This window comes from Betta splendens, chromosome 24 (genome assembly GCF_900634795.4).
Source record: "Betta splendens chromosome 24, fBetSpl5.4, whole genome shotgun sequence".
Taxonomy (NCBI): Eukaryota; Metazoa; Chordata; class Actinopteri; order Anabantiformes; family Osphronemidae; genus Betta; species Betta splendens.
In genome coordinates this window covers 12,155,665-12,181,326 of record NC_040901.2, presented here as the reverse complement: position 1 = coordinate 12,181,326, position 25,662 = coordinate 12,155,665, and the positions used below count along the sequence as shown (strand labels likewise).

Genomic DNA, 25,662 nt, shown 5'->3' with positions numbered 1-25,662 from the left:
GTTTCTGCTGTATTTCCTGTTTATCAGAACCTGTTGATGTCTGAATACATGATGTCTCTTTGAAGAATCACTGCTGCCAATTCTCACCATCTGTTCTACAGCTGGAGGCCTCACAGGAACCTGCAGCAGGTTCTAGCACTTTGTTAGTTAAGGAGGCATCAATGATTTTAATGATTTTTTTAAAAACTACAAATGAAACAGATTTTGATCCTTACTTTTAGTGGGTATATTTTGACACTAATTTAGACACATTTTAATAGTATTAGAACACGTTTCTTGCAATAAACATTTCGTATATACTAATAAAATCTTAAGGATGAGAGTTAACGGTCCTACTCCGCTCTGACGTCATGGCGACAGAGAGACGTGGCACGCGGACGTTCGAACGCTCGGAGCCGTTGACGGAGCGTGTGCGTCGTCCTGTTTCCTCCAGCGAGCTGTTGAACGCGTTTCCGGACCACAGACATGGCCTCGAATAATGGCTCCGCTGGTAAATGGGAGGTGGTGAAGAAGGGAAAGAAAAGCAACAGCTCGACAGCGGGAAAGAACCCGGCCGACAAGAAACCAGGCGGCGCAGGGAGGAAAGCGCTCGGCGAAGCCAACCAGCCGTTCAGACGTGAGTGGACGTGGCCCGACGTGGACTGACCGCTGTCCATTTAACTAGCGCCGCTCCGGCTCAAAGGGACGAAGGAACGGGTGTAAAAAGATACCGGGCGCCTCTTAACGAGCACCTGTTGGTGTGTTGTCTGAAAGGAACGTAGATCCGAGCTGTCACGCGAATTGATAGGCTAACGTAGCTTAGCTTAGCTTTACGCAATACCTTCATAGTGATTATTTGGTGTCGTCTCATTTATATCGCAGATTTTCTTTCATTACCTTTTATTTATTTTGCCCCAGTAATTTTGTACTGTTAGCTGTGGTAATAGTGTTTTGGCTTTTGCCTCACTTATATCTGCCACACACACATAGAAGAAGTTGCTATCCAGCTAGCATCGGCAGCTAGCTTGCTAACTGTCTCCTAAGCAGTGTGTCAACAATGGTATCTGCGTCGCTGAAGCATCGCTGGCTCCTGCTCGTATTCTTACGTGCACATCAAGGTGTTTTTTCTCCACTTTCCATATAAAAGTAGTCAGTTGATGCATTCGCTTACATCCAAGTCACAGGTGTCTCCTACTACTACTATTACTACTACTCCTGAAACCTCCTGGTACCGGAGCAGGCAGACCAGAGCTCCCAGTAGGCCCCATTACTCCCATTTGCGCTACGTAAACTAAGCATTTGGCTCCGTGTTACAGAAGCAGTAAGCGTCTGATTTTAGAAGCTTCCCACTCTCTTCTGTGGCAGGTTTAGTGTCTGTCTCTCCGTCTGAGAAGATGTAATTACAGACCAGTGAAGGATTCTGGTCTACATTCCTTCATCCATTCATTCATTATACTTTACAATAACTCAACTTGGCAGAAACCGTGGCTAACACGCTTTCTCTTCTCCATGTTTGGCTGCTACTGAAATAATATTAAAATAAAAATCACAAAATAATAGTCATCAGACTTTCACTGTAGTTTGTTTTTTCGTGATCCACATTGCTGATAGCAGACTATGACTGGATAATTCTTTCACCTCAGACAGATTACGTCAGCTTTATTCTGCTCTACAAATGATTAGAATTCCACCAGATTTGTGGTTTTGGCACAAGATTGTCCTTGACCTCAAATTCAGCTCCAGACCTTTGTGTCTGTTAATGCAGGCTCATAAACAGTGTCTTTGCTGCAGAAGAAAATGTAGTGGGACGTTCTCGAGACTTTTCTGCTGCTGCAAAGTTCTTACTATTAAATTTTATTATATTCATGTTATCAGGAACCAGTTTCTCGGTTCGTATGTTAGACCGAGTCTGTGTCTCCCCTTGTGACAAACTGCCCAACAAAATTTGTAAGTGTCTATTTCTGTAGTGATTCTCAGCTTTCAGTGCTGTTCTCACTGGTCTGCTCCAGTAATGCTGACTAAGGTTTAACATTTACAGCGACGACAACTGGATGTGACTGTGACCTCTGTCTGCTTGTTGTGGTTGTTGTCAGTTGAGGGAAGTGAACAATAATCCTGACTGTGCAACATACGAATGGAGCAAAGCGAGACACACAATCCAGTGTGTGAGACGCAGTGATGAGACATTTCTTTGCATCCCTGCTCTGTTGTGCTGCTTTCACGCACACACTCACAAACATGCGCGTGCACACACACACGCACTGTTTTGCAGGCCAGATATAGATTTCGGTATCTCAGCTACATGCACAGCCGAATGATCGATAAACACGTCCTGACCTCTGTCTACAGCTGTTTGTGTTTGTGGGTTGTACTAGATTCCTTCAAAATTAAATACTTAAAGTGGGAAATTTTAGCAAAATATTTGCATTGACCATAAAAATATAATATTATTTAATTTAATTTATAAGTGCACAGCTTCTTAACAAATAGTCACACAGGTTATTTCTTGCAAAGCTGAAGCTCATCTCTGTTCCTCTGACTTGTAATGAGTGTTTCGCCTTGGACGATAACTGTCCATTACGTAAGCCCTGGAGGGAGGGAGTCGAGTGAGAAAGAGAGGAGGGAAATGACAGCTTAGCTTTTCGGGACAGTCGATAAAAGACATTCAACAAAGTACAGTCGCTCATATCTGCATAGAACCATCTCAACACAACTCTTGTTTTTCCCAGCGCCCCTCAAGATGTCAGAGACTCTGTACGATGGCTTTGAGAAGATGGGAAAGAAACGGAACAAGGAGCAGGTTCCACCACCAGCCGAGCCACAAGCCAAGAAGTCCTCGTCAAATAAACAATCCAAGAAATCCAACTCCAGCAATACGTCCACCCCCACAACACACAAGACCCTGGAGGAAGCCATCAAAGCTGTGAGTGATACAGCAGGGTTTTTTCATTTTAATTGTCTGGTTGTAAAATATATTAATCATTTTACACTACGTCCTGCTTTATTGTTTGTTCTTATTTTATATTTTTAGCAAAAACTCACCCTGGGAGAGAAATCCCAAATCAGAACTGTCACATGTTTGAAGAATCTGCTCTGTGCACAATAGATGTGTTGTTTCTGCGTTTACAGCCCTGATGGTTTCTCTGTCCTCTCTTCTCATTAGTTGGATCTTGAGGATATGAAGCAGCAGCTGGCTCGCAGCCAGAGCCTGTTCCCACAAAACCCGTCAGTGTGGCTCAAAGACCTGGCAGGATACCTCAACCTGTATCTGACCACACCCGACACGGACCCCACACTCAGCAGCCATGCTCACGGTCAGTGATTTCAATGTAGCATTTCCAGATTGGAATGTGTTGCTTGGTTCATTCGCACTGACACCACCTTTCCTTTTCTAGACTACCCCTACTGCCTTATAGGGAAGGAGCTGAAGGGCATCATCAAAGGCCTCATCGGTCGCTGCAGCGACATTCTGCCTGATTTCTTTGACCACTGTGTTTCCACTATGCTCAGGGAGCTGGACAGACAGTCAGGTAGCTGGCATCTGAACTTGAGCTTTGGTGATGGTTAAAATAATGACAAGGGAAATATTGTAGAACAGAGAAACACAACGGCACATTGTGTGTTTTTCCAGGTGAACCGCTGCATGGATACAGAGTCTGCATTCAGGCAGTCCTGCAGGACAAACCCAAGATCGCTACTCAGAACCTGCCAGAGGTGAGCACACGTCTGTCCTTGAATGCTGCAGATAACTGGAAGGCTGCAGCTTCACTGTCCTTGTCTGCCCCCAGTGTGCCTTTGAAGATATTAACTGTCAAATTATTCAAGTGCCAGCTGCTTTAGTGAGTTTTGCAACAACACTGAACACTAATCCTCTCGTTTCTTTCCCCTCTAGTATTTGGAGCTGTTGCGGTCAGTTCAGAATCGACCGGTGAAGTGTTTGACTATCATGTGGGCCCTCGGCCAAGCAGGATTTTATGACCTCAGCCAGGGACTAAGAGGTAACAGAGGGTGGAACACGCATTAACACACATTACTACTGTACTTGATGCCCTCGTCTCAGCAGGTTATTTGCACATATACCTCCTTGGTGATTTGTAGTCTTAGTCTTTCTCCCACTTTCCCAACAGCCTGCATCTGTTGAAATTGGGGTTGGGGTTATTGAAGCAACAGTGCACATTAGAGCAGCCGTGCATTTGCCTGTTATTTGTTAAGGTTGTCAGATGGACGACTGAGCAGGGAAGTAGGTGTTTGTATGGAAGGATGCGTCCTCAGATTACACAACAACCTCCAACCTTCAGAAACACTGTTACGCAGCAGCAGCAGCAGCAGCAGAAGATCCCCTTCAAGTCAAGGAGAGACACCCTGTGAAGCTACACAGTTATGCAGATTGAACTCTGTGGTTGTGGGAACAGTGTAAATGTGTGAGCACATTGATCCACCCTGCCTCACTCTTTATCGGGTCAGATAACCGTGTTTGGTTTCAACATGCTACTAGGATAATTAACTACACCAGCACAGAGCCAAGTTTTGCTGGCTCTCAAACAGCTAAAAGAAGCAGCTGTTGACACGTTTAGTGGAACTAAAGATGAGTGTGATCCTATGACTGTGTTTCAGTGTGGCTTGGTATCATGCTTCCGGTCCTGGGAGTGAAGTCTCTGTCTGCGTATGCTATTGCCTATCTGGAGCGACTTCTCCTGTAAGTTTAGGAAACATGTGCCTTATTCTGTTTTATTAAAATGTTTTGGCCTTTATGCTTTTCTTACCAAATGCTATGTTTTTCCAGGCTTCATGCAAACCTGACAAAAGGGTTTGGCATCATGGGCCCTAAAGAGTTCTTTCCTTTACTGGATTTCGCCTTCATGCCCAAGAATGCCCTGACACCGAGGTGAATGTCTACTAACGCAAACAGAGCCCAGCTGTCATGTGAATGTATATTAATGCAAAGCCCAGCATGTCCACGTTCTATCTACTTAGGTTTTAAATGAAGGGACATCACTATTAATGGCCATTAACTGTGTGTAACGCTGTTCTGTGTTCAGCCTGCAGGAGCAGCTCAGGCGCCTGTACCCTCGACTTAAAGCTCTTTCATTTGGAGGCAAACCTGAGAGCACGTTACACATGTACCTGCCCTCGTTTCTGTCCAGAGCCACGCCGAATTGTCCAGATCAGATGAAGAGAGAGGTAAGAGCTGCTCACACGCTGACCTGTGGTCAGTGGGTAGCTGAGGTTTATAGAATGTCACTTCATTGGTTTGAATAACTGTCAAAAACCGTTACTGAACATAAAAATGGCTTCAGCCCCTGAATCTTTTTTTCTTCCCTCTTGCGTTTTGTGCAGCTGCTGAGCAGCATGACGGAGTGTTTGTGTGTGGACGTACAGAGTCTAGGAGTGTGGAGACAGCTCTACACCAAACACTTGCCCCAGTCCAGGTGAGTTCATGCACAGACACAGTTTTCACGGTCTCCACTGAACTTTATTTTACACTTAATCACAAAACTCAAACCTTTTTTTCATTTTCCAGCTTGCTGTTGAATCATCTATTGAAGTCATGGAACATCCTCCCACCGAAGGTCTGTGATGTGACAGGCTGCAGAATAAACAGCACAGCTCACAATGCCTTGTGTCGTCTTCATGTGTGGTGTTCTTTCTTTTCTATCTTCAGCTACGGAAGAACCTGGAAGAGACGATTCAGTCTTTCCGAGTGACCAATGAAGAGATGAGAGACACCAATGAATCTCGGGACCTTCAGGAGTGTAGTAACCTGTGCCAGGTTAGTCAAAGTCACAGTGTTTTAATTTATTAGGTCAAAATATCCCTGCTACAACACAAATGCAGATTTTCTCAGCATCTCTCTTATTTTCCTCCTAGAATCTCCAGGTAAAGATGCGCGGTCACGGGTTCCCCTGGTCCAAACTTCTGATGGTTCTATTAGTGTTCGCTGGCGGCTTCATTGTCCATGACATCAGATCCCACGGTTCCTTCACCGGTCTGCTTTTAGTTCATCACAACTTTACTGTGGCAGAACTTACCAGTTCTGTGATTTTTTTTTTTTTTATACTGGTTTGTTGTGTCTTTCAGATTCCACCAGTGCCAAGTATCTGCGCAGCTCAGGGGTCACAGCTGTATCTCAAGAGGCCTGGGGCAAAGTTACAGTCTACTCAAAACAGGGCTTCAGGTACTTATAATATACTTAATAAAAATAGATGCTGAATAGGGCTTTAAAAAACAGCAAAATCATTGCCTAAAACAAATTTGTGCATTTATCTTTTTGCACTTTCTGCAGCTGGTTGGAGACGAACACTCCATATTATTACTCTGAGTGTGTGCGTGTTTTGGGGCCTGTGCTAGAACAAGGTCTGGAAAAGGCAAAAACTGCAGTGATTGTCATTTCTGAAAACACCACACAGTTTATAATCTGGGTCAGAGAAAAGACGCCTCTGGTCATAGAATGGGTAAGAACCAGTAACCGTTACATTGATATATTTTCCTTTTTATATTGATTACGTGTCATTGAGAGTTATGTTTTCCCTCTGTTTTTGTCAAGGTGAACGCCAAAACCCCCGACAGCGTGTTCCAGGCGCTGGCGTATCTGAGGGAGCTGCTCCTCTTCCTCCATCAGAACTACGTCCTGCCAGCGCTGGCCTCCATGTCGAACCTGCTGCAGCGAGCGTGGGCCGACCTGCAGGACTCCTGCAAGTCAGTGCCCACAGGCTTCCCTTCACTTGGCCTTGCGTTCCATTTGTACTGCTCTTACACTAAATCGAAATGAAGGAAGCTGACATTTTTCTCGTTTTGCAGCGGGGAGGTGTCCGTATCGTGTCTGCAGGCCCACGCGCTCTCCTTCACCAACACAACGTGGCAGCTGCTGCAGCACACAACGTCCGCCATCAAGACATGGGCTCAGGAGCTGCTGACGCAAGCATGAGAACATCAGACCCCGACTGGTTCACACACCCGCAATATACACACACACACTGACCCGGTTCCAGGCTGTGTCGCTCCTCTTCAAAGCCACGATTGGACACTGTAGGGTCAAAAAACAAACTCTTGGCTTATCAATCATTTTGGTTTTGTATAGATCTTTTTTTCTAACAGTCCTTTGTCGTATCTCCCTCCTTGAGTTTTCTATTGCAAATTTCAGCTGTTGCTCAAACTCTGGGTTGAGCAATTTCCGTAATTTATAGATACTGCAGGTTTGTAGATGATTTCTAAAAAAAAATTATTTAAACATATATGAAACAAGTGTTATGTGAAATTTTGCTAAAGAGCAGGGGAACGTCCAAAAAAAGTCCTGTGAAGACCACTTTGTGTTGAGTCTGTATCATCAGGTGCGCTACGGTTCTGTCTTCAAAGGAAAGGCTGACATCTGCTGGTAGATCGACTCCTTCACAGCATTTAAACGGGTCCTTATCAGCCGCAACAGGGTCCAAGTAGCCTCGCTTCACTCTGAGGCAGGTGTTTAGCCTCTGCCTCTGTTTCACCTCATCTTGTTTTTGTCTCTTTATTTTCTCACACTTCATCCGCTGTCAGTAGTTTTATGCCTGAGCTAAAACCAGCGCTGCAGTCGTGGACCTGCATGTGAAGGCTGAAGACGTTCTCAATTTACTTTGTGCCAACATCCTTCTTTGTGTTGACAGGACAGACATTTATGACCAGCTGATTCAGCAACTCTTTGTGAAAACAAGATGTTTAGGTGGATATGGCAATGTCCAATGTCTTACTTTGTAATATAAATGATTTATAATAAAGACTTCAGCCCTAATCACTGTCTGTTCTTGAATCATAACTAAAATATTACTACAATCCATTAATATGGTAAAAACTCCAAATAATACTGCAAACCTGTTGAAATGTGATTGTTGTGAATACAGTTAAGCTGATGTCAGCCATCCCCTTCGATAGCTCAGTTGGTAGAGCGGAGGACTGTAGAGGTACTTCAAAGACATCCTTAGGTCGCTGGTTCGAATCCGGCTCGAAGGAGGTACTTTTCCTTTTTGCCTTTTTCCTCAAAGGCGGTGTTTAATCGTTTTATGTCAAAAGTGCAATTGGCACCACGTGTGTTTGATCGCGTGAACCTGGCTGTATAGATGAACAAAGGCAGGTAAAATATACTTTTATAGTAAATTAAATGCTCACATTGAACGAATTGTTCCACTTCTCAAGAACAGTTGTTCCTACAGAAATACCCAAATATAACACATACGTGTATTTAAAACAGAATTAATATGATTTAAGGTGTTCAACACAATGTGGCTGTTTTGATCTTTTTTTATCGGGATGACAAAATAAACGCAAAAGTTTAAAAGCAAAAAGTCTGCTGGAGGATGCGGGCATCGATCCCGCTACCTCTCGCATGCTAAGCGAGCGCTCTACCATTTGAGCTAATCCCCCGTCGTAATAATACTGCTGCGTCTATAGTATATGTACATGACATAGCCGGGGCTATTCTCAGATGTATATATGGATTATTGTGCCGTGATTATTGTGACAAAACAAGCTACAACAATTTAGGCGTTTTCAAGGTTGTTGTATTCCCAAGGCGGCATTTAGGGTCATGAATCCCCGCTTTAAACTAAAACTACGTACCTGTATAATATACAGAGGAGGCCTTTTCACATAGCGGGGGATTAGCTCAAAGATTATATAAAAGATTAGCTTTTATACACATAATGGCTCGACATGGTTCTTACTTTGATACACAGTCCAACAGTCAATGAGTTTTTGTGTAAGGCACAATAAACCATATATACGCCTGAAAACTACCCCGGCTGTGGTATGCACATATACCATAGACGCCGCGGATTAGCACGCCGGGGGATTAGCTCAAATGGTAGAGCGCTCGCTTAGCATGCGAGAGGTAGCGGGATCGATGCCCGCATCCTCCAATCATTTACTTTAACTTTAAGCCAAAATTTAGTATTTTCTTTTCTTTTTGTAAAGCAGCGGCTAAAACCAGGTAAATATCAGAATATCAGAATCCATAGGCGTTAAAGTAAATAGAAATACACTTTATTGAGTGGTTTAACATGCAAAGCACCTTGTAGAACAGGCTCTTACAACTTCTCTGAAAGGGTTTGTCTGTGTAGAACAGGCGGACACCTGTTCAGTGAAACTATTGCTCATTGACACCATTTGTAAGAGAGAAAAATTGACAGCATTAGCATTTTTGGCCTGAACATTGTGTTGATATATACACATCAACAAACGATGACACCAAAAACAACAATGCAGTTTTCATTCTCGTTTATCTCGACATGCTGAGCTGTGGGAACAGACGGCAAGTGATAAAACTGAGATGCAGCATGTGTGCATGCAAGATAAAGCACAACCTTCCAGGGTGATGATGACAGCAAGTGGTTCATGGTTCTCTGTAGTGGGGTTTTATGGCTTGTTAACCTAAGTGCTTTTGGTGCCAATTACAAATTATTAAATTTAATTATTACATTATAATTATAATTATTGAATTGTGTTAAGTACAATCTGATATTCAACTATTGAACATTAAAAGACAAGAAGCAACAGGCTTTGTTTCTCCAGATGTGTAAGGTTATTAAAGTCCCACACAGACACACAGCTTCCACCATCAGGTTAAACCCTCTCTACTTTTTATTCCTGGTGTCCTGTGTCGCCTTCTTCCTCGTGTCGTTTGAATGCAGCGTCTGAACCAGTCTGCATGTGGAATGCATCCCAGTGATGCTCCATCACTAACTCCCTTCCTCTTCAATGTCCAAAAGCAAAAGATATCTGTTCATCTTTGTCCTTTCTCCAATATCAGTGCAGAGCTGCATCCAGTTGCCAGGTCTGAGTAGTGCAGCTGTGCTTGATGGTTGAGCTACACTTCTTACATGAAGTCGTCTGAATCGTAGCCAGTCTGTAAATGACATAAATGTGAGTTTGAGTGAGTTTGGTCTCAGGTTGGTGTCTGCACCTTCAGTTAAACTTACTGGTTACATTTCTCCTACAGGACCGGATTAAAGTAACTCCATTAAACAATCTAGTTGATTTGAATAGCTTTTATCACTTATATGATGTTGGCTCACCTCATTAGTCATCATGTTTTCACTCTTCATCAGCGATGAATAGCTCCTGGAGAAGAAATGCAAATTGTGTCTTTACAAACAAATGCAGCTGATAAAATGATGCGAATGTCGTGCAGGGTTTTGGGCAAAGTAGTAGCACAAACCTTTAGGTCATTCTAAATTAATTTGCTTTGTAAATAGGATACAAACTTAATTCAAATGCAGCTTTTGTTTAGAAACATCTACTAAAGCACACTGTACAGAAAGTATTATTTTGGACGTACTTAAGTTCTTCTCTCTCCTTTTTCTTCCTCTGCTCCTCCTTTTCTCGCTTCTTCTGTTCTTGCAGCTGAGCTTTCTTCTCGTTCCTCTCTTCTCTGTCTCGCGCCTCTTTCTCCACTGCCAAGTCAGGGAAGCGCTCTACTTTTGTTTTTTCCAGGCGGTTTACGATCTCATTGATCTTTTTCTCCACCGCCACAATCTTCACCTATCAAAATCATTACAGGAGTTAACAAACTAGGATCAGATAAGTCAAAACTGCGTTTTTAGTTTTTGGTTGTGATGCACTGACCTCTTTCTGTCGATGGAATCCAATCTGTCCTACATCCATGTCTCCAGTTTTTTTCAGGTTGGCCCACGGCGTGTAAACCACGTTGATGTTGTTCATTTTGCATCCTGGCAGTGAACAATACAAAAAACAGTTCAAATATATAGAGACAAGGTTCAAAGGTTTATTTTACTGAAACGATATTTTACCCTGAATGCTGTTGTTTTTCACCAACTGTGCACAGTCTATCAGCACCTCTGGGGGGATATCATCTATGGTCTGAGCCTAGGGCACACATGTACAGAACAATGGGCGGTGCTTGTGCAAACTACAGTGTATTATGATGTGTATTGTGATGACTCTTTACCTTTGGCAATCTCAAGTACACATGAGCTGAAGATAGTTTGTCCACATGAAACCTGGATGTGAAGTGTTTTGAACGCCATTAGAAGAGGAAGTAGCCCACTTTACTTAATTAAATATTGATCTAAAGTCACTGTACACAATAAACATAGTGTAGTACAAATTATACAGAAATATCACCAAATATCTTCAGGCCATCCGTGTTTGATTAGGTCCTCATCTGGCAAAGGAATAAACAATTTTAGCAAGTTAGGAGCAAATGACTGATCAACAATATAAAACATTAGTAAATGTGACAAGACGACAAACCAACAAAACCAAAGACGAACGTATCCTGTTTAACAAATATAACCTTACTTTCATACTTGTCCTTTCCCATGTAGATCGTATAGGGAGGATTCACCACTGACAAAAGAGGGCAGCGAAACAGCAAAATCAGCTGTCACAGGACACGCACGATCACATTAAACAGTATAAAGCTGCACATTTAAAGGGTGTAAGCTAACCAGGCTATCAGCTAACACTGCTGCTAACCCTTTACTTACCGTTACTTGTAAAGTAAAGCACCATTTTACGTGTATCACAACTCCCTATTGAATGATTACTGATAAATGAATAGTGTTTGAAAACTCGCAAACGTATGACAAGTAAATTTCCACACTTCTTGCTGTTGCCACTTCTCGCATGTACAGCTTGACCTAGGAAGTTGTTGCTAACTGCTAACAGACCGGAAGCGTCTAAATTTAGGTTCAAAATAAAAGCGCCACATCACTTAAACTTACACTTCGGAGATGTTTTTGAGTTCATTCCTTCACACAATATACGGGCTAACAGTAACTTGACCCGCTAAACATAATTAAATGTTTAAAACTGAGTCTGCACTAAATTTAGCCACAATGAGTATTAACCTTTCAGTAGTAAATTGTGTGTTGTGCCCTGCGATGGACTGGCGCCTGTCCAGGGTGTACCCTGCCTCTCGCATAGCCTTCTGGGATGGGCTCCAGTCCCCACGACCCCATGTACGGAACTAAGCGCTATAGAAGATGGATGGATGGACAAAATACACAGTTATTGCCATTGATCAATTCATCCTAAAACTATTTCATTGAAAGATGTCACACATAGAATGTGAATTAAGTTTATTTTTCAGATGATTCTCAAATATCTTCCTAAAGACAGGGACAAAATGTTACACTTAATAAACATGTTAATAAATACATCGCAGTCCTCACTGTCTAAACTCATAATAGTCAACAACACAGAGACATTTTAATGTTTCTCATTAACTCTATGCTTTTAGCTTATATCGATTATTTTGTTTGTGTTTTTGGGAATGTGTTTCAGTGCTGTACTGTATGACGTGTATAATTCTTTTGAAAGTGTTAGTTTGCAATGCAAAATGCCAAACAAATATAAACCTCTGACTAATGGGCGTTCCAGAAAAACTTGTTTCGTAACTACTGTAAGGAGGAGTTTGATATAAAATCAACACCAGGTGAAGCAGAAACAACTGCAGTCTCTTTTGTTTCGCCAGCTCTGATTGAACATCCTCCCACAGGTGAGTGAAAACTACAAATAACACTGAAGAGCAGAATGACAATAAATGAAGTGAGTTGCAGATGTTTAATGGGCAGCATTTAACAAAATTTAATAGTGAAACACAATGAAGCCAATGATTAGATTGTCTCATAAATGTTGGTGAAGAGTGTTCAGGTTGGACAATTAATGGGAGCAACTGTTTTTGCCCTGATATCATCCAAACCATGTGTGTGTAAAGCAACAGGTCATTCTGCAGATGAAGTCTGTCATCTTTTCTACAGAAGCTGAAGTACTGCGTGTTGTAACTCTACAGCAATGTCTCTATTTACAGTAACACATGAAACATCTGTTCTGAGTCACGTCATGTGTTTAAATAGTAAACATGTTCCTGTCAGGCCCTAAATATAGATGTATATTCAAATAATCAATATTTGCAGAAAATAAAAAAAATAAATAAGAGAATATTGCAGGAAACTCACCAATCAACTGATTTTACCAGATCTAGACTCCGTCCATCCATCCTCCAAACTGCTGATCCTGTTGAGGTCTTCGGAGGCGCTGGAACTGACCTCCGCCGCCGCTGGACCGGAGGTGGGCAGGTCATTCTGTCACCGGGCTGACACAGAGATTCACGACCTATTTATAGACATCAGTCAGTGGTTTAACTGTATGTTCTTGACCTGTGGCAGGAATCTGGACTACCTACACCTACAGGCACTCTGAGGCAGCGCTAACCACTGCTTTGAATCCAATACTCAACGCAAGCTAAACCCAGTTAGAAGCTGGAGCAGCAGCACAGAACGGCTGCTTTACTCTTTACTAAACAGAACAGAAGCACTCTGCTGTACAAATCATTGTTAACTGAGTTCATTGTCTACTATGGCTGGTTTATATCCACCTGCTAATAGTCAAGATGAATTATCCATCGCTCATCTGAACATAGATGGTCTCAGGAACAAGGTTCCTGACATTTATTATATTTTAACTTCTGGTCAGATCCATGTGCTGGCTCTCTCTGAAACCCATTTGGACCCTAGTGTTGAGGACACAGAGCTGCACATCAGAGGCTACAAGTTGTACAGGAGGGACAGAGACAGTTGTGGAGGTGGAGTAGCTCTGTATGTCCAGACTCAGATTCCATGTAACAAACGAGATGACCTTGAGGTCGTTAAAACAGAGATCGTGTGGGTCGAGATTCATCTGTCTGGCAGACCCATCTTGGTGGGTTCTTGTTACAGGCCACCACATGTCAAGGACCGATATCTGGATAGAGTCAAGGAAAAAGTGAATGTGTCTCAACAAAACAAGGACATAGACATTTTCTTACTGGGAGACTTCAATCAGGATTTGATTGTTTCCCGAAGCTATCACCGTAGTTTTGACATCTGCCATGATCTTACACTCACCCAGGTTATAACGGAACCTACAAGAGTGACGCTTCGGAAAAATGGCCAACTGACCTCAACATGTATTGATCACATCTATACAAATGTCCCAGAGGCTCAGTGTAGACTTACCTCAATACCTACGGGTTGCAGTGATCACAACATTGTTGGCGTCACTGTGAAAAGAAAAGTACCCAAGGCTCAAGGGGAGATAATCACCAAGAGGTTGATCCGTGAGTCTAATAAAGAGAGGTTTTTTAAGGAGATCCAGGATGTGTGTTGGGGCAACGTCTATAATAAATCTGAACCTGAACCTGCTTTGGATAGTTTCATTAAGACTTTTTGTGAAACAGTTGACAAATATGCTTCGTTAGAAGACGATGCATTTGCGCCATGGTTTGAGAAAGTTAAACCCTTAATGAAAGAAAGAGATGACGCCAAAGCTCAGGCTCAAGCATCAAACGCTCCTGAACATTGGGAAAAGTTTCGTAAGTTAAAAAAAGAAACTTCTAAGGAAAACACAGGTAAAAGGACAAAGCACTTTCAACAGAGACTCCGTGGAGCTAATAATGATCCTAACAAAGTTCTTAAAATATTAAAAGAGTTTCTGGGACGAGATGTCGTTTATCCAGTGACAATCATAAAATCTGAGGGACGTCTGATCACAGAAGCAGAAGAAGTGACCAATCACTTCAAAGATTATTATATTACAGAAAATGAAAAAGTCCGATCAGGATTAGCTGAGGGTGAAGGTCTGTCTGTGTCCTGTTCTCTTATAAAGGAGAGAATCATAAAAGACAAACGATGCTCCTTCTGTTTTAAAACAGTTGCTATTCGCAGGGTTAAACAAGTGTTGTCCTCACTTGAAGACCTTCCTGCAGGGTTGGATAAGCTGGATGCATGCATTCTAAAGGCTGCTGTCAAGCAGCCTTTAGAATGCATAGCATCTGCTGCTAAGCACCCTTCAAGATGCATGCATGGAGGCTCAGCCATCTCTGCTCCAGTGTGTCACATAGTGAACATGAGCCTTCTCAGTGGCGTGTTTCCACCACAGTGGAAGGAAGCCATGGTTGTCCCAGTTCTAAAGAACCACGGTGAAAACTACAGAGCAGAGAACAGCAGAGCTGTTACTGTACTTCCAGTTTTGAGTCAGGTCCTGGAGAAAATGATGCTGCAGCAGATTGAGCAGTACTTTGTAGAGAACCAGCTGTTCACTCAGGACCAGTGTTGTCTAGAGAAGATGATGGAACACTGGCTACAAGAGCTTGACAACAGCAGACATGTAGGATTGCTGTTCCTGGACCTCAGTGCCTCTCTGGATCTCATCAATCACAATATGTTGCTGGAGAAACTGAAAGTGTATGGTTTTACAGATGAGTCCCTTTGCCTGATCAAAAGTTACTTGTCCAAAAGGAAACAAGTAGTCTGCTGCAACAACAGCTTCTCTGTGTTTGAGAGTGTGGACTGTGGCTTACCACAAGGCAGCTGCCTGGGGCCTCTCCTGTTTAGCATCTATGCTAATGACTTGCTGCTTGCCTTAGAAGCATCATCTGCCGTTATGTGTGGCCATCAAATGCTAGTTTATTACTCAGCTCAGCATCATAACAAGATAAACCGGGTGTTGGGAAGCAAGTTAAAATCTGCATTGGACTGGGTCTGTGACAACGAGATGACTTTGAATGTTTCTAATTCTGTGATAATTAGTGACAAAGAGAAACTGTCTAGTATTTGTCAACTTATTTCTGATGTGAAAGATCTCAAAGAGATTAATCAAATCAAATTATTATCAGCTAGACTTCATCAGTCGCCATCCTGGTCCCTGTACTATGACAATATAACCAACAAAATACAGAAAGTTATGACTGAGAAAATGTTTGATGATGAGGGCTTTCAAAAAGTCCTGAAACCAGTAACTGAGGCGTTGGTGTTTTCTCTCCTTGAGACTCCTTCTGTCCTTTGATCTACTGCTAACACAAACCAGACAAAGCAGAGTTGGAGGCACGTACAGCAGCTGTATGACTATTGTTTTTACCTTTATTAGTTTAATATTATAAGATGCTTTTAACATTGTAATTCTGAATTGTTGATCTTGCATTGTGGTCATCACTGTTCACTATAATTCATTTTATCACTTTATTTACCAGCTTTTTAACTATTTTAACCGGAAAATGGCAAAGCCAAGATGAAGTATGTCTCTGTAACCATGAGGATTATTTTAATAGTTTTGGTGTCATAATGTAGGGGACACTTTGAAATGTTTTATAAATTATGAAGTATAATAATCACTCTATGTGTTACTGGTAAAAGATTTATGAACTTGGCACACAACACAAATGAAAAATTTCCAGTTCCACCTGAAAGAAAAAAGCACTTTAAGGATGAATATCTTTGTAAATAGAGGCCTCAGCAGCTTCAAACCTCTATAAAATCATTGCACAATTAGTGATCAGTAAAAGATGGTTCCAATGAAATGAAGACTAAATTATTACAATTTTTTAATGCAAGTAATCAAATGAGGTCTTCTGAGATCTTCTTGTTGAGTTCTAATGTTTTTCCAATACTATAACACCTAAAATAGCAATAAAAGTGATCAAAACATCCAAAGAATGGTTATTTATATACATCTACTAAATATGTGACTGTTCAGCCATATGCAGTTGTTCAAATATGTCATTAATCTCCGTGTCTGTTTTTGTTTTTTACTTACTCTTTGTTTGCATGTAAAATATAATTTATATTCATGTAGATAGCGCTTTAGCGCAGCTCTACTGTTGAATTTGATGTAAGGCATGTCTGTAGTCAGTCATAGTCAATGTATGGTTTTGTCCATCAAACCCCAAAGGGACCCAGTCTGGTTCAACCCCAGTCAACCAAATTTGAGATGGGGCCTATTAAACCAAGGGTAATTTCACATTTTTTTTAAAATTTGTTTTCAATTGCTTTTATTTAGTTTTGATTGTTATATTTTCTAATGTTAAGGGGTAAAGAGGACTAATTGTGTGTGCACAATATGGTGGTTAATAGCAACTTGACCTGCTAAACTAAAACATACAGTATTTTAATCAGATCTAGTACCTGACTTTTTTACGCTTTTATTGTGGTAAATCTCTAAGTACCGTTTCCGTTTCCGGTTTTTGGTTGGGCCGTCCCTCCAAAGTCTGGCGCGCTGTTTAAAACACACAGGAGAAACGCGGGTAGAAGAAGCAGCAGAACCGCAAGAAACTCAAATTTTGAGCCAGCGTTGATTGTTTCGTGTTGCTAGACAAAAACATCTTAGGTAAGAAAACGTTTGTTATGGCTGCGGTTTGGCGTTTTGTGCGTCAGTTGTTTCTCCCCTTTATGCCGTATTTGCTTTCAAGCTGTGTGACGTTGACGCGAAACATTTATTTGAGAGCATTAAGTTCTACAAAAACCTCTCAACTAAGCTTTAGTTCGGTTTATTGTCGATATCAACATGTTATAGTTAGTGTTGAAAAACTAGATGTCTGAGCTAATCAACCAAGCTAATCATCCCGCCAATTGTCTATTCAGCTCGATATTTACGCTTAAATTCGCGCTTCGCCCGCTAACAAGCAATCTATGCTAAGCTAAGCTAGCTGATGTTAAGGCGAGGGGATCTGCTGTCGGTTTAGTCGTAGCGATGTAGTAATTATGTCAGTCAGCGATGTCGCAGATATAAACGTCTGCCCTGATATACTACAGATAAAGAGCTACTAGTTAGAACTTAATGATTGCGTGTTTCAAATATAAAGATGCTGAGATTTGTCATATGTAAAGGCATTGAAGTTGCAAGAGTGACTGTGTTTGCACAGGTGAAGTCTAAAAATGATTCCCACTACCAGGAAGAGAAAACTCCCCTCTCTGGACTCTGACAGGTAACGGTCACAGCTTCAGCTGTCAAATCTGAAACAGAGCTTAACATTTTATTGGAGCCCAAGTTGTTATAATATATATTTCCCCACTGATGATTGACTGAACTTGTTAATCTACCTCCAGCCATCCGGCCAAGAAGGGGGCGAGGAGGGAACTGTCTCCTGTGAAAAGTGTGAAGTCTCCTAGAAAAAAGCCACCAGGACGCGTAGACAAGCAGAACTGCCCGTCGCCTCTGAAGCCTTCCATAGTTACCAACTCCTTCTATGGCAAACAGAAGACAGTCTATCTTACTCCACTAGAGAGGAAGGCGATTAAGGACTCTCTGCCTTCTCCTCCATCTGTTCCTCGTCCTCCCTCTGAGGCCAAAGAGCCAGACGAGAATAAAAAGAAATCTGTAAAAAGGGGCAACAAGATGAAGAAGGTGTCTGCTGGATCCAATAATAAGGGGAACAGGAGTATTAAAAACCTATCTTCTGTAAAGACCATCAAGCTGTCAAAACTAAACAGGTTTGCTCTTAATCACAGCATGTCAGACATTAACTTTTGCCCAATTTAAGTTGTAGTTTAATGGACAATTTATCCACCTTCTTTATCTTTGCATCATGTCCCTCAGCAGTGTCGCTACATCAGAATCCAGTACAGCTGTGTCTTCTGCCAACGTCACCAAGCCTGCAGATCCCAAGAAAGTAATTACCATCACTTTCAGCAACCTGAAGCCCAAGCCCAAGATCTTTGTTGGAGCTGCATTCTTTGGTACAGGGAAGAAACCTTCATCCATGTACAAGAAATCCACACCGAAATCCTCGACCAGGCCAGCTTCAGCCCAGGAGAAAAGCAAGACTGCACCATCTCAGGTGAAAAGTGAGAAGTCCAAGCTGCTGCAGCAACCACAGAGGCCTGAATCTGCGATGAACCAGCCACAGACACAACCTGGAAAGGTGAGAAGACACCTTTCCCTGAGTTTACTTTATGTTTATGTAACCGTGAAGTCAAGATATTTTATCCGTGTTTCATGCAGACTGCTGGTCAAGTGACTGACACAGACAAGAAGCATCTATCAACTAAGAAGCAAGTAACGTTTGATCCAACAGACTGGATGGACTCAGTAAATGAAAAGCATGAATCTCTGACGCCATCAAGGTGCTTGACAACAATTTTTTTCTTTCTTCCCTTCCCTCAATTCACATGCAGATTAATTTGTGACTAGATTTCCTGTTCATGTGAATAGTAAATATGTTTGTATTGTATGGGGAGTAATCTTTAACATCTTACTTCAGCTCTCCCAAAGTGGTGAAGGAGAATCACGTGATAATGAAGGAGCTGTCGGTCGTGCTAATAAGGACTCCACCTAAAGCCACATCCATCAGTGCTCAGGTACAGCAGAGCAGGCGTTTGTTTTCATAGTGAAACGGTGAAGAGTCTATCTGTCTGCAGTTGTTTCTCACATGTTTTAATTCCTCCAGGATGATTCATTGACAGACAGCCCTGAGCCTGTGTTTGACCCGAGTGATGTGAGCCCCACCAGCGCTGCCTCCAGCCCCCCTAATGGTAAACACACACCATTCAGTCCCAACATCACATCAGACACTGAACTGTCAGATTGGAGATTTAACATTCCTGTGTTTATATCTCAGAGATGAGTTGTTGATCATTTTGTTTCCTCCTCAGAACCTGCAGCAGTGTATCCCATATTTGGTTCTGCGTCCAAGAGGTAAACGTTACCATTAAAGAATGGAGATTTTTATATTATCCAAACTAGACATAGGGGGCTGAAGTACCAATGATACAGAGAGGTGATATATGCTTTATATTATGCATAATAAGTATTAATCATATATAACTAATTATTCTGCAGACTGAGGAACTCTCCTCGACTGAATCCTCCTGTGTCCTCCGCTTCTGGCCCGGTGGCCTCACTGCAGTCTTCTGCTGTGAAAGAGCGGGCTCTTCGCAGGAGAAAGGAGAAACAGGACAATGACCAGCTCATAATTGTATGTGAATCATATTGATTTCAAAATAATCAAATGGGAAAAAAAATAGTTTTGTCATTATTCAGTAACACAACTTCCGATGTCCATTGTTACTGCAGCTTTACTGTCTCTTGTATTTTAGGACGCCGGTCAGAAGCAGTTCGGAGCAGCGACCTGCAGCTCGTGTGGCATGGTGTACAGCACAGACAACCCAGAGGACAATTTCCAGCACACCCAGTTCCACCAGCGTTTCCTCGAATCCATTAGATTTGTGGTAAAACCTCTCTGGTTTCAATTTGTGAAACATCTGATAAATTAATAGTTTTGTTACAGCTTTTACACACAAAATAGAAAAAAGACAGTGTGAAATACTATATACAACTTTTATTTATTGTCCTATAGGCATTCCTCATTGATTAAATGATTTGCCTTTATTCAAACTCTTATTTTCCAGACCTCTAGTCACGACAACATCTGTCTGTTTTCAGGGTTGGAAGAAGGAGCGGATGGTGGCAGAGTTCTGGGATGGAAAAATTCTCCTGGTGATGCCAGATGATCCCAAATACGCCATAAGAAAGGTTTGGATCTGAACACGTTCATGTTGTGTTGCATGTCTGAAGGACGCGTGTCTTTCATGTTATTGATCCGTGTTTGGTTTTGGTTGCAGGCTGATGAGGTGCGTCGTGTAGCGGATAATGAGTTGGGTTTCCAGCAGGTGACTCTGAGCAGCCCCTCCAAGGCCCAAACCTACCTGTTTATTAACACGGAGCGCATGGTGGTGGGATGTCTCATCGCTGAACCCATACGGCAGGTGAGTCCCTCTGGTTGCGTGTGGTAACGTGGTTTCCATAGCAGAAAAGCGATTGTTACTCTATGGGCTAGAACGCCCAACATGCACAGCAATGTGTCTTGTTTCTCTATTCACACCAATCCGCTTTGTGTCCCTTCAGGCTTACAGAGTCCTTGCGCAGCCGGATCAACACAAGGACATGACCAAGGATGACTTCATGGAGCGACACAGAGCCTGGTGCTGCTCCACCGTCCCAGAGGAAGCCCTGTGTGGGATCAGCCGGATCTGGGTGTTCAGTCAGGCCAGGCGGCACGGCATCGCGACCCGCATGCTGGACACTGTCAGGTAAGATGTCAGCCTTGCTGTGAGTCTGTGCTGCACTGATCACTCACTTGTTGCTTTAAAGAACCCATCAAACACCTCCCCAGGCTTATTGGATGATTAGGTTCTCCTCTGGTTCTGTAGGAGCACCTTCACATATGGGAGTCATCTCACCAAGGAGGAAATTGCCTTCTCTGACCCAACTCCTGACGGCAAACTGTTCGCAACCAAGTACTGCAACACACCAACGTTCCTGGTTTACAACTTTGTTGCATGAAGCTTGTATTAAACACACGGTACAGATATTAACAGATGTTCAGGCAGGTGTTTATTCCTTTTAATATGTAAATAAGGGTTTTACGTGTTAACTAGGCTGCGTGTGTGTATGAGCTACAGTTATGCTTTAACTGTTATGGATGAAGTCAGCTTAGTGACTAGAGTTGAGTTGTTATAAAGTATTTATACTCTGTGCTGCCTCGGTTCCAGTTCAATGTTGTGTGTGTATATAATAGCAGCATTTTTACTTTTCCGAAGGAGGTAACCACTAGTGTTCAGATTTGGTTCTATTCATCAACTGTTTTCTGAAGGAAAATGTTTAGACGGTGCCCTGTTGAAAAGGGTCACATGTCACTGTTAACAGGATGTAAAGATTTAATAAATACTTGCCTTTGTTTTAAAAACCTAGTTGTTCCTAAGAAAAAACAGCAATATATATTAAACTCTGATCACAGATGAGTAGTTTAGCATGAAGACTCAAACCACCACTGATGCATCAGAATATACTTGACATTAAAGATGAATTTTAAAGACTTTGATTTAGTGATAGAAATGCATAATGACAGTAAAACATTTACAATAGAGACACCAGAAAAGAAGCTGTGAGGTACAAGTACAATAAAGTGATTACAGGGAGCGTCTGTCAAGGTTGTTTTCTTTAAACTTATATCAATAAGGGCTGTAAACAAAACCCCCATTGAAGTACAGTTTAATGGTGAGTTTTCGAAAAATCAGTCAAGGACTATAACCTCGCAGGGCGTCTTCTCCAGCACGGCGTTGCTCTCCAGTGCCTGGACGATCTGGGCCGCGGAGGGTCTCTTGTTAGGGTCTTCCTCTGTGCAGAGGTAAAAGAGCTCCACCATCTTCAGGTACTCGTTGCCCAGAGCCTCTGTGTCTAGTGGCGGCCTCGTCCCCAGCCGCTCATAGTAAGCGTCATCATCAAAACTCCCCTCCATCGAATCGTCTGAAGAGCAAAGATTAAGGTCAAGTTATTGTCAGCAGTAATCTGGTGTTAAGGAAGTTTTATTTGAGTTTAGACAGTGAGTGTTTATGTATTTGAATATATAAAAGGTTTCTCACCTTCGTCTTCATCCTCCTCCAGCATTTCCAGATGAGGCATGGCCAGCGTCATCATCTCCCACAGAGTCAGTCCATAGGCAAAGATATCGGCCTTGTCTGTGATTTCTCCTTCCTCCTGCAGAGCCTCCTTCGGTTTCCATGGCTCTGTGCCGATGTACTCCACATTTGGGTCTGACACTGAGAACCAAATAGAAACAGCTCAAATTGGACTTGATAAGAATTTAATGACAATGCTAACATTCAATTTGTTTCGGTTTATACAAAAGCATCAGCCAATTTTTCTTCTTTGACAACAAAGCCAAGATCCAGTTGCTTATGATTAGTGTGAATTAAATCCAGGATGGGAGAGACCCCACTGACTGATGATGTGTGTTTACAAGAGTCACAGCAGGACACACATGAGGATTTATGTTTCTGTCTGGGCAGCGAAACAAAGTGAATCAACAGTTGTAAACAACCATCTTCACCAAAATGTTGCAGCCAGTTCTGAGTTTTAATCAAATTAACCCTTTTAGACAAGTTGCTTCTTTCAGACCCTGTGAGGACTGTCTGCTGTCTTCCTTCAGTCACACAGCTGGGCCACAGAAACCATTTGCTTGAGTAATGTGACAAACGCCTACTGATAACGGCGCTTACCTCTCATGTTCTCATCCAGCTGCAGTGACACACCAACATCACAGATCTTGACGGTCTCAAAGTCGCCTTTGATCACCACGTTACATGACTTCATGTCACCGTGCAGCAGCAGCTTCTCATTGTGGAGATACTGCAAAAACAAACATGTTCATGACACGTGTGGCTTAACATCCTCATCGACCAAATGAAATTAAAAAATGGTGGGTGTTGACAAGTAACTGTAACTATTTGTTGGCACCCAACAATGTTTATTTTGAACTTGCTGCAGGTTTAACATGCTGTAAATTTGGTTTCTGGGTAATCTATGTTGTGATATTTAGCATTTTATGTGAGCAGGCCTCCGGTGAATATTGTAAATTAAATGTCAGTTTATTATGAACAGTTCTAAAATCCACGTAATGCTCAAAAAACATTTTGTTGAAATAGTCTGAGATGTTTTAACTTAAACGTGACTAGAGCACGTTAAAACAAACCCGTTGGTCAGATTACCTGCAGACCTCGAGCCACATGCAGCGCCACTTTCTCTATGTTGGCAGCAGGAAACGCCTTCAAGCCGTCCTCCCTCCTTTTCTCTATCATGTCGTTGAGGGACTGCTCTCCTCCGTACTCCATGGCCAAACACTTGGAGCCGTCCTTTGCGGTGGTGAAGGCACGGAAACCTTGACAATTGGACAAGGGGGCACAACGTGAGGGAAAACTTATTATATGTCCATATAATAATAACATCATATGGACATATACTACATCATCAGAAAAACTCAGACTCAGTCTAACAAACAGTCTGGTGTCTACATTCACATTGCTTGCATCACAAAACCATTCTCTCACCAACAATGTTTGGGTGATTGATCGCCTTCAGGATCTTGGCCTCGTCGTTCAAGCGTTTCTGGTAAACAGACACTTGCTTGGTTGCACATCTACTGTTGATCTTCTTCACAGCCCAGGGAGACGCATTCAGCTTCCCCACTCTGAAGTCATTCATTGAACAATATTTGGATAAAGGGATAAAATTTACAGTCATTTATAAACCGGAGCAAATGTGTCACCATTTATGTGTGGACCCTTTAGGCTGACATTTGTATAGAATCAAATGACCTGTTCATGAGGTAAACATTGACTCCTGTGCCACAGCCCAGCTTCTTCATGAACGGTGAGGCTGGGATGGTGATGGGGGTCCCTCCGCTGCTCACACTCCTCACTCGGACAGTTTGAGGGGTCTTGAAGGAGCCTTCGTCGGCGGGTGTGGTAGGAGAGGAGGCCATTCTGCCTTAAGGAAGAAACGTGTTTAGAAACAGACTGTAGTTTCCATATTTAATTCAGTTCTGCCTAAAGTGATGGCTGGATGGATGTTTTTCACGTCGTCTTTATTCTTTGGTATTTAAATCGACAATAAGATGCTAAAAGGCAGTAAAGAAGGACGTTTTCGGTAAGTGAATAAATAAATTAATTCTTTAACATTTAGCCTAGCTAACGTCGGAGACATCATACACCGACTGTAACGCCAATAATAACTAATCGAGTCCAGACGTTGCTGGTTAAGATGGCGCTAATCCGTTTAAAGTTAACGCCAGCTGTGTTTTGATTGAGCGAAACAAATTTAGATAATAAAATGCGACTTTACCTGAGCTTCTTTTATTCAACAACAACAATCCTGTGAGTAAAACGCGCCTAACGTTCAAACCGGGAACGACGGAAGTCGCCGAGGGACAAAAGTGGACGCAAAAACGCTTTCAGTAAAAAACACGAATAAACGTGTTTCATCTCAAACGGGTGTAAATGACACGCGGCGTTAGCTTTTATTAAAGGCACCGTTTTAGAATGATAACTTTCAAAAAGTTTGTTTATGTAATAAGCGCTTTTCACCAGCGGAGGTCAGTCGTGCTATAAAAACTGCGCATGTGCGGACGAGCTGCAGGTGCGTTCCTGACTAAACGTGTCATGTGATAGAAGGTTGCGCGATGGTCTGTCAGACATTAATAAACCATAACAGCTGATAGCTAAGAGACGGAGAGGAATCAGTATTAAAACAGCTTCGTCATGAGGATTATTTTGAACTTTAAACTAAATAATTAGACCTTTGCACGTTTGCACTTTTTTCTACCTGCAGAGACACAACAAACGTGTGAATCCCAGGCCGGTCTCCAACATCAGAACCATGTGTAGAATTTCCTTCCTGCTGATGGTGAGTCTGACCTCGACCTCGTCCTGTTTCTGCAGATGTTCCCAGACTGGCCTCCTCATTGTGTGGCAGCATAACTGCTCCACTATGAAGAGGAGCAGGAATGTGGCCTGATGAAAGCAGGAGGAGCCAGACTATAGATGTTACTGTGCTCTTCTCCCCCTCCTCTGGTTTCCATTGTGGGGAAATCGGCTGATGTTTGAGGAATCTGCTGCCATTTAAATGATGAGCTGTTCAGTGTGCAGATATCAGAGGTACAGAGGCACAGTTATCATTTAATCAGGCCTAATAACGGCATCAGAAAGAAGAACACATAAAATAACATTTATCTGTTACTTTACTTTTACATGTTGCTTATCAAAGGAAAAATACTTCAAATATTGAGTTGGAGGTAAATGAAACACGCACCTCTGAATCAAACGGGTTCCGTTCGAGTCCCGACAGTCAAACGCAAGCGATCCGGTGATTTTGAGTCATTCCTTCATCTGCTTCACATCTGGAAACTTTCATACTTGTGATTACACAAACCCGGCCACACGTCCACGTGCTGCAGCACACACACACACACACACACACACACACACACACACACACACACACACACACACACACACACACACACACTTCTCTTCACCTGTTCATGTCTGAAATGATCCCGTTTCCATTCCGGTCCTCTCAGTTTTATCAACAATAACAAAGCTCACC

At 42.4% G+C, this 25,662-nt stretch overlaps 4 protein-coding genes and 3 non-coding genes across 8 annotated transcripts; 4 read left to right on the top strand and 3 right to left on the bottom strand.

The window, feature by feature from the left end:
- Positions 1-360: 360 nt before the first annotated feature.
- tmem214 (transmembrane protein 214) lies at positions 361-7,741 on the top strand. Its single transcript, XM_029141591.3, has 17 exons — positions 361-616; positions 2,709-2,902; positions 3,143-3,293; positions 3,375-3,509; positions 3,611-3,693; positions 3,872-3,977; positions 4,594-4,675; positions 4,763-4,864; positions 5,019-5,160; positions 5,317-5,408; positions 5,501-5,549; positions 5,642-5,749; positions 5,848-5,965; positions 6,058-6,154; positions 6,263-6,431; positions 6,524-6,675; positions 6,778-7,741. Exons 1-17 carry the CDS (start codon positions 466-468, stop codon positions 6,902-6,904), a joined length of 2,058 nt encoding a protein of 685 aa, XP_028997424.1. The 5' UTR covers positions 361-465; the 3' UTR covers positions 6,905-7,741.
- Positions 7,742-7,871: 130 nt separating this feature from the next.
- Positions 7,872-7,959, top strand: trnay-gua (transfer RNA tyrosine (anticodon GUA)). The gene is given in 2 exon segments: positions 7,872-7,908; positions 7,924-7,959. It is a non-coding gene; the product is annotated as a tRNA-Tyr (tRNA).
- Positions 7,960-8,297: 338 nt separating this feature from the next.
- trnaa-agc (transfer RNA alanine (anticodon AGC)) lies at positions 8,298-8,370 on the bottom strand. The gene has a single exon. It is a non-coding gene; the product is annotated as a tRNA-Ala (tRNA).
- A 421-nt stretch (positions 8,371-8,791) lies between these two features.
- On the top strand, positions 8,792-8,864 carry trnaa-agc (transfer RNA alanine (anticodon AGC)). Its single transcript has one exon. It is a non-coding gene; the product is annotated as a tRNA-Ala (tRNA).
- A 108-nt stretch (positions 8,865-8,972) lies between these two features.
- On the bottom strand, positions 8,973-11,639 carry ccdc25 (coiled-coil domain containing 25). Its single transcript, XM_029142025.2, has 9 exons — positions 11,454-11,639; positions 11,266-11,313; positions 11,089-11,128; positions 10,913-10,964; positions 10,755-10,830; positions 10,570-10,673; positions 10,283-10,485; positions 10,020-10,065; positions 8,973-9,850 (listed from the first exon to the last, which is right to left on the bottom strand). The coding sequence occupies exons 1-9, from the start codon at positions 11,476-11,478 to the stop codon at positions 9,821-9,823; spliced, it is 624 nt and encodes a 207-aa protein (XP_028997858.1). The 5' UTR covers positions 11,479-11,639; the 3' UTR covers positions 8,973-9,820.
- Positions 11,640-16,950: 5,311 nt separating this feature from the next.
- Positions 16,951-21,466, top strand: esco2 (establishment of sister chromatid cohesion N-acetyltransferase 2). 2 transcript variants are annotated; one of them, XM_029141568.3, is made up of 14 exons: positions 16,951-17,109; positions 17,645-17,707; positions 17,829-18,212; positions 18,322-18,643; positions 18,724-18,845; positions 18,983-19,079; positions 19,169-19,253; positions 19,374-19,416; positions 19,561-19,696; positions 19,818-19,949; positions 20,164-20,253; positions 20,343-20,486; positions 20,626-20,810; positions 20,931-21,466. In XM_029141568.3, exons 2-14 carry the CDS (start codon positions 17,658-17,660, stop codon positions 21,061-21,063), a joined length of 1,923 nt encoding a protein of 640 aa, XP_028997401.1. In that variant the 5' UTR covers positions 16,951-17,109; positions 17,645-17,657; the 3' UTR covers positions 21,064-21,466. The 2 variants fall into 2 exon arrangements, with proteins under 2 accessions (XP_028997401.1, XP_028997400.1); XM_029141567.3 differs by having other exon boundaries at positions 18,319-18,643.
- Positions 21,467-21,582: 116 nt separating this feature from the next.
- On the bottom strand, positions 21,583-24,040 carry pbk (PDZ binding kinase). The gene is made up of 6 exons (XM_029141570.3): positions 23,874-24,040; positions 23,607-23,746; positions 23,268-23,437; positions 22,779-22,908; positions 22,143-22,319; positions 21,583-22,026 (listed from the first exon to the last, which is right to left on the bottom strand). Exons 1-6 carry the CDS (start codon positions 24,038-24,040, stop codon positions 21,794-21,796), a joined length of 1,017 nt encoding a protein of 338 aa, XP_028997403.1. The 3' UTR covers positions 21,583-21,793.
- Between the last annotated feature and the right edge of the window lie 1,622 nt (positions 24,041-25,662).